This window comes from Octopus bimaculoides, chromosome 23, assembly GCF_001194135.2.
Source record: "Octopus bimaculoides isolate UCB-OBI-ISO-001 chromosome 23, ASM119413v2, whole genome shotgun sequence".
Lineage (NCBI taxonomy): Eukaryota > Metazoa > Mollusca > Cephalopoda > Octopoda > Octopodidae > Octopus > Octopus bimaculoides.
This window is the reverse complement of record NC_069003.1, coordinates 34,219,677-34,231,810: the sequence shown is the minus strand read 5'-3', so window position 1 is coordinate 34,231,810 and position 12,134 is coordinate 34,219,677. Positions and strand designations below refer to the sequence as shown.

The 12,134-nt window shown below is 37.9% G+C and overlaps 1 protein-coding gene and 1 long non-coding RNA gene across 2 annotated transcripts in view; one reads left to right on the top strand and one right to left on the bottom strand.

Annotated features, from left to right (window-relative positions):
- The window catches only part of LOC106871210 (putative uncharacterized protein DDB_G0277255), a 24,073-nt gene extending 20,343 nt beyond the window's left edge, over window positions 1–3,730 (top strand). The window contains exons 6-7 of the mRNA XM_014917556.2: window positions 607–883; window positions 2,161–3,730. Of these exons, the coding sequence (XP_014773042.1) occupies window positions 607–883; window positions 2,161–3,327 (1,444 nt within the window). The 3' untranslated portion in view covers window positions 3,328–3,730. The remainder of the gene's footprint in view (window positions 1–606; window positions 884–2,160) is intronic.
- A 2,434-nt stretch (window positions 3,731–6,164) lies between these two features.
- On the bottom strand, window positions 6,165–10,190 carry LOC106871209 (uncharacterized). Its single transcript, XR_001409636.2, has 3 exons — window positions 9,790–10,190; window positions 8,079–8,206; window positions 6,165–6,528 (listed from the first exon to the last, which is right to left on the bottom strand). It is a non-coding gene; the product is annotated as an uncharacterized LOC106871209 (long non-coding RNA).
- Between the last annotated feature and the right edge of the window lie 1,944 nt (window positions 10,191–12,134).

The window sequence follows — 12,134 nt, the reverse complement described above, 5'->3', positions numbered from 1 at the left end:
TTCAATTTTTTTTCTCCGTGTTTTTCTCCTTGTCTCCGTATTCTTTCTGTTGAAGAGCGTAGCTCGAAACGTCAAAGACTTTCCGTATTCCCGAGCGTCATACTAATATATCCTTTTGTTATTTACACCACCTGTCCTCGTCTGTTGTTATTATTTGTATATTCTCCCATATATATATATATATATATATATGTGTGTGTGTGTGTATTTATTTGTGTGTGTGTGTCTTGGTGTCTGTGTTTGTCCTCCCATCACCATTCGACAACTGGTGTTGGTGTGTTTATGTCCCTGTATCTTAGTAGTTTGGTAAAAATGACCGATAGAATAAGTACTAGACTTAAGAAATCACTCCTGGGATCGAACCCTTGAAGGGGGGTACTCCAGCATGACTACGGTGAAATCACTGAAGCAAATTAAAAAAAAAAAAAAAAAAGAATAAAATAAAACAAGATTTTTGAAACATTGAATGGGTCTGAGGGCCCAGAAGAGTAAATTATGAAAAAAAGGGTTCCACAGCCAAGAAATGGTTGGGAATCACCAATTCAGCTCCATTCATTTATTCTGTGTTACGATGTTTAATTATCTGAACATTTTTTTTTTCCTCAGGGATAATATACACCACTCCATGACGATGTTGAAAGGGAAAAATGACATCTCTGTGGAGAAGTCTTCTGCTCAGATGTCACCGATTCCACTCGACAGTCCGGATGTTTCCGATGAGTTCAGCATCGAGATTTTGGGAGACGAAGCTGAAGAGGACGAGGAAGAGCAACAAATTGTTATTTCTGAACACCAACACAATGTTATGTCAAGTTTGGCCTTACTCTGGAAAAATGGTAAACTCTGCGATGCTGCCATTGGTAATGGCACCACAAAAATAATGGTAAGCTTTCGATTGTTTAGCATCACATTGGTTTCAGTACCTTTCATCATCATCATCACCACTACCACCACCACCACCTCATCATCATCATCATTTAACCTTTTTGATACCAATATACCTGAGATCACCATTGGTTCTTTGGTGCAAATTTCATGTTTTAAATTATTTATTATGGCCAGGTTCCAACCTTGGCCACAGCAACAAAGTCCATTTGCCACACTTCTCGGTCCATCATCATGGCCTTGAGGGCCTGGATACTTATCCAGGCCAGAGTCTGCAATCAAATAGTCAAATTTAAGTGTAATGACATTTTCCTCTTCTTACATCACCATGAAGTGGGTTCCACAAGACTTATTTGGATGCTTCCAGTTGCAGGGCGGTGCATGCAGTGACCAGATAGCCACAGTCATCTTTGCCTGATCTTCTTGCTAACTTTTGGCAGGTCTCCATAAAGGCCTTCATTTGTCATATGTTGCTGCTATTTCACATTTAGGGCTACTCGTAGATCTAAATTAAAGCTTTCTATCAAAATTAATTCTGATTTCTGTTCCAAACAGCAGCTTAACCCTTTAGCATTCTGATTTCTCTGTGAAATGTAATGCTTATTCATTTTCAATCTTCCATGAAAAATTCAGGACACCTGAGTGTATTTGGGAGAATTCTCACCTTTGCTTGTAAACAGGTGAGGGTTGGCAACAGGAAGGGCATCCTGCAACTGATCCATGCAAGGATGGCAAATCATCATCATCATCATCGTTTAACGTCCGCTTTCCATGCTGGCATGGGTTGACAATGGTGATGACAATGCCCTTCCTATTACCAACCCTTAACTGTTGTTCAAGCAAGGGATATCTTGATTCCATGGGTCTTCGACAATGCACAACATTTTTTTGGTTCTGAAGCAGTGACAGTGTGGAATATCTGCATTCAGTCATGTTTGCATGCATACATACATGTGCATTCATACATGCGCACCCACACAATGGGTTTCCTGTAGTTTCCTTCTACCGAAATTCCCTCGTGTGGCATTGATTATCTTGGGGCTATAGTACAAGACATTTTCCTCAAACTGCCCAACATTGGGGTTGAACCTGAAGCCATGTGGTTTTGAAGCAAACTTTCTTAACCACACAGCCATGCCTGCACCGGTGACTGTTTGAAGTGTTAGTAAAACTAATGTGACTGTATGAAATGTTATTCTTTTATGTGTTTCAGCCAGGTGGCTGTGGTCATGCTGGAGCAAAACTAATGTTGTTGTTATTTATGTTTTCTTTCAGGTTCACAAAGTCGTGCTGTTGGCAATCTGTCCAAGACTGCTGTCTATGTTTAATGCAGATGTACAAGCCAACCGTTTCCTGCAGGTAAATTTCCCCCAAAGAGTCAGTCGAGAGGCCCTTACAGCCTTTGCTGAGTATATGTACAACGGTGTCCTGAGTCTGACTCCCAGACTCTTAGACCAGTTGCTGCTGATTGCTCTACAGCTTGGAATTAAAGAACTGGAATTGCTCTGTGATGCCAACTTGATGACTACCCCAGACAACCGAAAGACTTCAACCTCCAGCCTTAATAACATCAATTTACACTCTGGGCGTGGCTTCAGGACGACGCCTGTTTACCATCGACAGCAGAACAAAGTCCGGCACATTCAGCAGCAGCAGCAGCAACAACATCAGCAGCAACAGCAACAACATCAGCAGCAACAGCAGTATGTAAATTCCCATTCATTCATCGACGACTCCGATGTTCCTACAGCTGCAATGAACCAAAAGTTCTTGCACGAGGCACACGTACGTCAAAGGTTTGGCTACTCTTCATTGCATCAAGACCGCCAATCTGATATGTACCAGGTGGCCAACGCTAATGTAGGTTCCTCGAGCGGATCGGCAAAACTTGTAAGCTCTATGGACGATTACCAACTGGATGATGCCATTAAAATCGAACCAATTAATGTCGATGATGAGAAATATAGCCAACATTCTGATATGGAAGATCACCTAAATCCTGCCGTTTCATCCAACTTCCATCAAGCGACAGAGGAATTGGTAAATCATACTAACGAATCTTCTCTTAATGAGAAAGACAACATCCCTACTTCATCATTTCAGCATTTGCCGACAAACACTTCTAGTTTCTCCGACACGAGATCTCTGATTGACTTTCAAAACGGTTCCACTGTGCGTCAGAGACAGTCGGCTAACAAGAGGAATTCGTCAAATATTAGTTTCACTATTAAAAACGAAAATGTGAGCCAGTTAGATAGTGACCAAGATGACTGTGTAGAGGTGACTCCTAACGAAAGTACTGTCAGTTCTCGTAAGATGAGTAAATTAGAACTTTTTAGTCCCAGAAACTGTATTGATGTTGAAATGTTACCTGAATGCGAAATGGGTTCGATTCAGATAACTGATATAAGAAGTGGTTCACACAACACTGCCGTGTCTTGATTTTTAGTTAGTGGTACTGAAAAATAGAGAGAGAGAGAGAGGGAAAGAAAAGAGTGAGAGAGAGTGAGAGAGAGGACAGAAACAGGTGAGAGCAGAGGTGGGGGTCTTTGAGAAAGGAAACAAACAAAAACATAAAGACAAAAAACAAACAGTAGCTTCTCAATTTCTGTTTTCATATTCTTGGTTAAATTTTTATATGTAGAACTTGAGAAGTGTTTGGGTGACCAACAACACACACCAACCTACTAATCAGCCAGCCAACCACTACAATAACAACAACAACAGAAAATGACAATAGCATTAGTAACAGTTATCTCATCCTACTAAGTAGTCATTTTATTTATTTACCAATGGCGTGGTTTAAAAATAAAAATAAAAATGAATTCACAAATTTTTTAAAATATTTTTTTTTACTTGTTTATTATTTCAGATTATAAGGAAATGAGCTGGTGGAATCATTAGCAGGCCGGGCAGGATCATTAGCAGGCCAGGCAGGATCGTTAGGACGGTGGGCAGAATCGTTAGCAAGAAAAAAGATTAAAAATTAAATAGGCGTGGCTGTGTGGTAAGAAGTTTTCTTCCTAACCACATGGTTCTGGGTTCAGGCCCACTGTGTGACACCTTTTGGCAAGTGTCTTCTACTACAGCCTTGGACTAACCAAAGTCTTGTGAGTGGATTTGGTAGATGGAAACTGAAAGAAGCCCGTCGCATACACACACACTGGTTGTTCTATAAAACTAAAGTATTTAGCATTTAATTCGGTGAATGAATTCATCAGCGGGCAGTTTAGCTTAATGGAAGCTTTGAGGGATATGGGTTCGAGTCCCATGGCTGGTTGTTGACAAATTTTCCCACCTTGTAAGGGTAGTTTACCCAGCATTTCTGCTTTTCTAACAGTTAACTCTGTGTTGGAAAAAATATTATCTTCTTATTTGTATCGTATAATACACATTTTGATGCGTCTAATAAAAAAAAACAAATATTTGTTTACATTTACACACACACACACACACACATTTTATGTATGTATATGTGTGTGTGTGTTGTGTGTCTGTTTGTCCCTGCCTCCACAGCTTGACAGCTGGTGTCAATGTGTTTACCTCCCCATAACTTTACAGTTCAGTATTAGAGACCAATAAAATAAATACCAGGCTTAAAAAGGACACAGGTACTGGGGTCGATTGGTTTGACTAAAAATTTTTCAAGGCAGTGCTCCAGCATGGCCACAGTGTAATGACTGAAACAAGTTAAGCATAAAGGATGCATGTTCTTCAATTTTATTTAATCCAGAAGCGATTATCTCCCCTTAAATGGGAAACTCACCAGAAACCCTACCACTTGTGAAATGAGAAGTTAGTCCACATTACTCTGTAAGGAGTGGAGGTACATGGTTAGAGCAGCGGACTCGTGGTCGAGGGATCGTGGGTTCAAATCTCAGACCGGGTGATGTGTGTGTTTATGAGCAAAACACCTAAGCTCCACGTGGCTCTGGCAGAAGGTAATGGTGAACTTCAATTTATAAACCATATTTACCATGAAAATAATTTTAAAAAATCTTTGTCCTCCACAATATTTTTCCTTTCGTCCATAACTTCTCAGTCTTAGGAGTAATTATAAAATATTTTAAAAACTTTATTCCTGGATTTAATCAACAAAAAAAATAAAACTTGAATTTTAGACTTTCCTTCATACAAACACAATACATTAATATTTTTTGTTGATTAATCTAAGATTAAAACGAAGGATATATTTACAATTAACAAGAATATAACACATGCAACAAAAGCAATATTTTGGAGAATGGGCGAGGTTCTTATACGAAGATGAAACTGGTGATCTGGTAGAATTGTTAGCATGCCAGACGAAATGCTAAGTGACATTTCGTCAGTCTTTACGTTTTGAGTTCAAATTCCACCAAAGTCTGTTTGCCTTTCACTCTTTCCGGTTCATTGAAATAACCAATTGACTACTGGGGTTAATTTACTCGACTAGCTCCCTCCCGCAAAATGACAGGCCTTGTGCCTATAATGGAAAAGGATTCTTTTAGGAAGACTATTATAGAAAATAATGCAAGGGAGATAAACCATCGGTAACCACATAATCAAGGGAGGTAACTGAATAGTATTTTAAAGACAAAAATAAGCTTAAATGATTGTCATTATTCGTCACTTAGTTGCCCATCCATTGGAATCGCATATATTATTTTCTACTCGAGGCACAAGGCCCAAAATTTTTGGGGAAGGGTCCAGTCGATTAGATCGACCCCAGTACGCAACTGGTACTTTATTTGTCGACCATGAAAGGTAAAGTCAACCTTGGTGGAATTTGAACTCATTCTCTTTCAGTGTTTCAATCCATCCACTGCCTTGATATTAACTGCTGTGTCCCATTCCTCTTTATTAAAAACCCTTTTTAAGCCCCTACTATTCGGATTACTTTGTCAAATGTAAGGCTTAATTATTTTGAATTAATTGTTTTAAATTAATCATGCATTGTCTTGCAGCTTTGAGATTTCAATGATGTGTTGGTATATTTTTGGAATGACATTGCAGGGTAAGTGTGAGAGGCTGGATTTGGCCACTTTGGATATAAAACAGGCAGAATATTTGGGCATGATGTGGCTGGTTTATATGCTTGAGAGTTAATAAAACGATTGATCACATTGAACTAATGTTGTCCTAGATACACTAAGGCTGAGAAAAATGTAAAGAAAAGAATTGTCACTGCTAAAGCATCTTTGATCAAAATGTGGCTCAATCAGAAATAACCTGGGGTTAAAAAAAACCCACAACAACAACAGCAGCAACAATTACAACAACAACAACAACAACAATAATTGCTGCAATAACGATAACCGAAGCCATTTTATTTGTTTTCAAAACTTAAAACATTATTTATCAGACTTTCTAGAAATGTCAGACAGGAATGACACTCGGTGGGAAGAGTCTGGGCTTCACATGGAGAAGCAAGAAAGAAGAAGAAGAAGGAAGGTGCTTTGATCCTTGGCATTGGAAACGGAACGGATTGGTTGAAATGAGAGAATGGCAGTATTATTTATTTTCCGTGTAGTAGTAAGATTTGGTCATGCAGTAGCAGGTCTCGAAGGGGTAGAGACAATAGCTGTAGAGAATATTGGTGCATTGGAGTCCAGGGCAGCACGTATCTTGATCTGGGTGACATTGCTTCAAATACAGGGTACACTGGAAAATACATAGAAATATATATATACATATATAGATATAGATGCATAAAGATATATATATGTGTGTGTGTGTGTGTGTGTATTCTTTTATTCTTGTTTCAGTCATTTGCCTGTGGCCATGCTGGAGTACAGCTTAGAAGGGTTTTATTCGAAGAAATTAACCCCAGGACATATTTTTAAGCCTTGAACTTATTCTGTCAGTCTCCTTTGCTGAACCTCTAAGTTACGGGGATGTAAACACACCAACATCGGTTGTCAAGCGGTGACGGGAGGAGAAGCACACAGACACAAAGTTACACACACATAGATACATACACACACACTATATATATACATACATATATATATATATATATACAACAGGCTTCTTTCAGTTTCTGTCTACCAAATCCACTGTAAAGTGAGTTAGGCATTAGGAAGGGCATCCAGCTGTAGAAACCAGGCCAAATCAAGATGGATCCTGGTGCAGCTCCTCTCAAATCGTCCAACCCATGCCAGCATAGACAACAGACGTTGATGATGATGATGATATGTGTGTGTGTGTGTGTATGCAAGCGTGTTTTTGTTCCCCACCACTACTTGGCAACTGGTGACGATGTGTTTATGTCCCTGTAACTTAGCAGCTTAGCAAAAGAGACTGACAGAATATTTGGCCAGTGCAGTTGTTTCCCCTTAATAAATCTCTTGACCAAACCACGACGATCGAAAGACTGTGTTGACAGAAGTAGTTGACCTTTAGCGCCCCCTCTACTACCAGACAGGGGATTATTTTTTTATTGACCCCTGGAAGATTAAACACGAAGTTGACCTCCTTAAACTCCTATATAGTATTACTTTGTGCACAGGAAAGAAAAATTAATACGAACGAGATTTTTCATTTTCTTTTTTTTTTTTTTAAATTCTCTTAAGAGCTAAAAGAGAATAAGTGAAATGTTCCTGATCCTCAATGAGGGACATAACCTTAAATCAAATACCTAACCTGAATGCTTGCTACAAGGACCAGAGTATCAATGACTTGTAGGGACGTGGTATTTCGTTATGCAATCGTAACATGATGTAAAGTATATTAAATGTTTTTATAAGTCAATGCTGTGTCTTACCTGTGTTAGCAGTGCGCTTTTACATCACTTACATCTCTACAGATATTTTATAGAAATTATAGCCTGCAGAGTCTCGGATACAAAAGGTTGTAGCAAAAACCAGTGCTGGTTATAATTTCGATAGAAAATCTGCAGAGATAACCTTCACAAGTTTCAAAGACCAGAGAGGGTTATTAAATTGATTGAATAACAAGAATGGTTCCACTGATGAGCTCTGTCTACCAAAATTGCATTCTCATGTGACTTTGGTTAACTCAAGGCTACGTAAGAAGTAATTGTAATTTTTACAGAAAGTGGATATGAGAGAAAAGCTTTTAGTGTGAGGTTTTATCTAAAATTCAAAAAGCAAACACAAACTTTGAGAAAAAATTATAATTAATAAATAATTTATAAGTATCTTGAAACAGGGAGTTACTTTTCAATCACTTTGTAGTTTATTCGTACTTACAGTGGGCGGTTCTTTACGTCTTGGAGATAACTTTGGTACAGTCACAATAAATACGTAACTATGACAGTAAATTAACAGGGAAGAAGCGAGCAAGAGCCAGAGGAATATTCCGTTGAACACATGCATTTCTGAAAAATAGAAAAGAAAAAAAAACAAAATGAAGTGGAATAAAATAAAAACAATGAAAATATTAGTTTTGTTTATTGTAGAGTGGGGGGGGTTAGTTTAGTGGTGAACAGCATTCTTGATGTAGTTGTTGTTGTTGTTGTTGTTTAGGGCCTGGCTTACAAACCCTGATCTAGAAGAACCTCCCGTATGTACTCAAAAAGCATGAGGTCCAAATCTGTTGGATATAACACATTGAATTGGAATATAAGAAAGAAAAAAAAAGGTAAGGGGAAAATTAAAAAAATATATTTTACTGATTTTTAGGTGTAAATAAATGCAAGGGTCACATTGTGTGTGTGTGTGTGTGTTCATCTTCTCACCCCACCCCACTTTTCATTTGCATGTATCTATTATCCTATTCTCTGATGCCACCAAATTTTGAAGTTGCTTCAAATTTAGCAATTGCTTAAAGTTTGGAAGTTGCTTTAAATCTAGTAGTTGCCTTAAATTTTGAAGTTGCTTCAAATTTAGCAATTGCTTCATGTTTAAAAGTTGCTTCAAATACAGCAGCTGCTTTAACTGTAGCAGTTGCGTCAAGTCTAAAAGTTGCTTTAAATCTAGCAATTGCCTCAAATCTAGATGCTATTGTAAATTTAACAGTTGCCTCAAGTCTAGAAACTGCTTCAAATTTAGCAGTTGCCTTTAGTCTAGAAGTTGCTTAACTAGAATTGTTAAAAGGAAGTAATGAAGGAAAACGCTGCCACCACTGCCACTACCTCTGCAACCACCACCACTATCACTGCTACTAACATTGCCACCACTAAAACCCAACACTGCCACAACTTCTACAACAACCGTCACCATATTCACCACCATCACAACCACCACCACTATCATCACTACAACCATCACCACCACCACCACCACTATCACTCTTGCAACTACCTCCACTACCAGCACCAGTACTGTCACTACTCCCACTACCACCACCACTATCATCACCATTTCCACTTTCGCCATCACAATGATTTTAACCACCACCAACACCAACACCACCAGACACTCTCATAACAACAACAACAACAACAACAACACCAGTTACTGTTACTAATACTATTGTTGAGGTTATCTTGCTAGAAATAGCAGCCATATGTTCTTCATATCAAATCTTACTGTCTTAGAAAAATGTGAATCAATGACAAAAATGACTGGCAAAAAAAAAAAAAAGTAAAAAGACTGGATGGTCACATCTGGAATGGTTTTGATCTGAAAGGGCTGACCATGGGTTAAGCTACAATAGCAGCACTACCACCACCACCATCACCACCAGTATCATTGAAACCACTAGAAAGACACTACCACAACAACAATTGCAAATATGACCACTACTACCACCATCGCAACAACAACTACAAAATTACTACTACCACAACAGCCACTAAAAGGCTCCACTACACCACATCAAGCACCACCACCACCACTACAGTGACACTAACTCCACTTTTGAAAAAATAAAAAATGAAAAATATTCCTTTTTTTTTCTTGTTAAACTTCAATAAAACACAATAATGACAAAAATATATTGGATGAAAAAATTCTTTACCTTAATTCTCTTGGAATGGTTGGAACCAATTCTCTGAATAAACTGTTGGAAATTCCACAACTATTTTCTTCACCCAATAATAGTATCTCCTCTGTCTGTCTCGATTTATCTCTGTCTGTCTCTCTTTCTCCTTGTCTGTCTGTCACTCTTTCTCCTTGTCTGTCTGTCACTCTATCTCTCTCTGTCTGAAAACTCTCTATCTATCTTCACAGTATATCACAATAATATCTTTCCCCCTTCTCTCTCTCTCTGCCACTTTCTCTGTGTCCCTCTGTCCTTTTTCTCTTCTTACTTCACAGCGTGCAACAGTAATACCTCTCCTTGTCTCTATCTGTCTGTCTGTCTCTCTTCACACCATCGTATTTAAGACCTCACAGATCTTCCATCAACCTATATAAACACAACTTTAGATTTTTGACGTCACTGCAAGGTAACCCACTCTTTTCAATGCTCAACTTCATACAATGTCAACCCCTCTCTCTCAACCCCTCACCACTCTATATATATCCAACTCTTTATTATGTCCACCACGCATTTTTTACTCCCATCCCTTACACCACCCCCTAAATTAAAGTTCACTGCACTTTATATACCCCCAACTTTTTAATTTATTCCGCTGCACTAAATACCCTTGGTCTCTTAACTAAACTGCACTAAATACCCTTAAATTTTTAATTTCATTAAATTATATACACCTACTCTCTTAATTTCATTGCACTTCATACCCTTAATTTCTTAGCAACATTGCATTATACACCCTAAGTCTTTTAATATTACCACACTATATACACCCACTCACTTAATTTCACTGCATTATATATCTTTTTATACCCACAGTCTTTTAATTTCATCACATTGTATACACACCACTTTACCTTCACTGCATTATACACCCACTCTTCTAACAGCATTATACACCTGCATTTTAATTGCATTATACACCCTTAAATTCAGTATACTATATAATATACATTAACTTTCTTAACTTCATTCCATATACACCCTCACTGTCTTTTCTTCACTATGACACTGTATATACCTCACTCTTTCAATGTCACCACTTTGTACCCTGTGCACCCTACATTTACCCAATATATACCCTGTACTGTCATTATTTACCCTCACTCTATAACCTGTACTCTCATAATTTACCTTCACTCTATAACCTGTACTCTCTTCATTTACCCTCACCCTATACCCTGTACCCTCATAATTCACCCTCGCCCTATACTCTGTACTCTCTTCATTCCCCCTTACCCAATACCCTGGACCCTTTTCATTTACCCATGCTCTGTATCAGACATGGGGAAACCCTTTCCAAGAAGCAGGCCACCCTGCTTCAATAGATGGGCTTCATTACTAAAAAAACAATCCAGGATAATTCTTCATTAAATGTGCCATTCAGTAAGTCCCAAGTGTAACAGTTTGCCCAAGACTGTTCTATACCTTGTATCCCTTTGTTAAACCACACTTTATGCTAGCAGTTCTTAAACGTGGGTCAAGGGCCACACATGGCCCTCAATCATCCTTCTGGCAGCCCTCGACAGTCTTCCTTCCAGAAATATGATAAATATAATAAAATGATTTGTGTCTTAATATTATTTTTCGTGTGGCCTCCAAAAATAATCCAGGTTTTAGATCTGACCTGGGTATTTCGAAAGGTTGAGACACGCAGCTCTGTACCCTGTACCCTCTTCATTTACCCACACTGTACCCAGTAATTAAATTTCTTTTCTTAAACTGTCTTCACTTCCCTTCTTCTTGATGTGTGTGTGCAGTTGTTGTGTGGACTCTAGACATTTCCATTGTGACCAGTGGCGGGGGGAGGGGCAATCAACATCAACATGATCATTTAATGTACATAAATATATACATACATGCACACATACATACCTACATGCATATATAGAAACCTAGATGCATATATGCATAGATATCTGCATACATGCAATAGCTCGCTATATTTTCATGTAATTTATCTGTCATAGACTTGTCATTTCTCACTCTGGATACTATTATTATAATAATGGTGATAGATGCGCTCGCAAACAAACATATGCGCACACAAGACATACATGAACATAAATACATAAACGTGTGTCCACACCCACTCCACATTTATACATGTGGCATCATCATCATCATTATCTGTGTGTGTATATATATATGTATATATATATATAATATATATATAATTATATATATACGTATGTATATATATGTATGTATATATATATATATGTATATATATATATGTGTATATATATATATGTATATATATATATATGTATATATATATATATGTATATATATATATGTATATATATATATATGTATATATATAT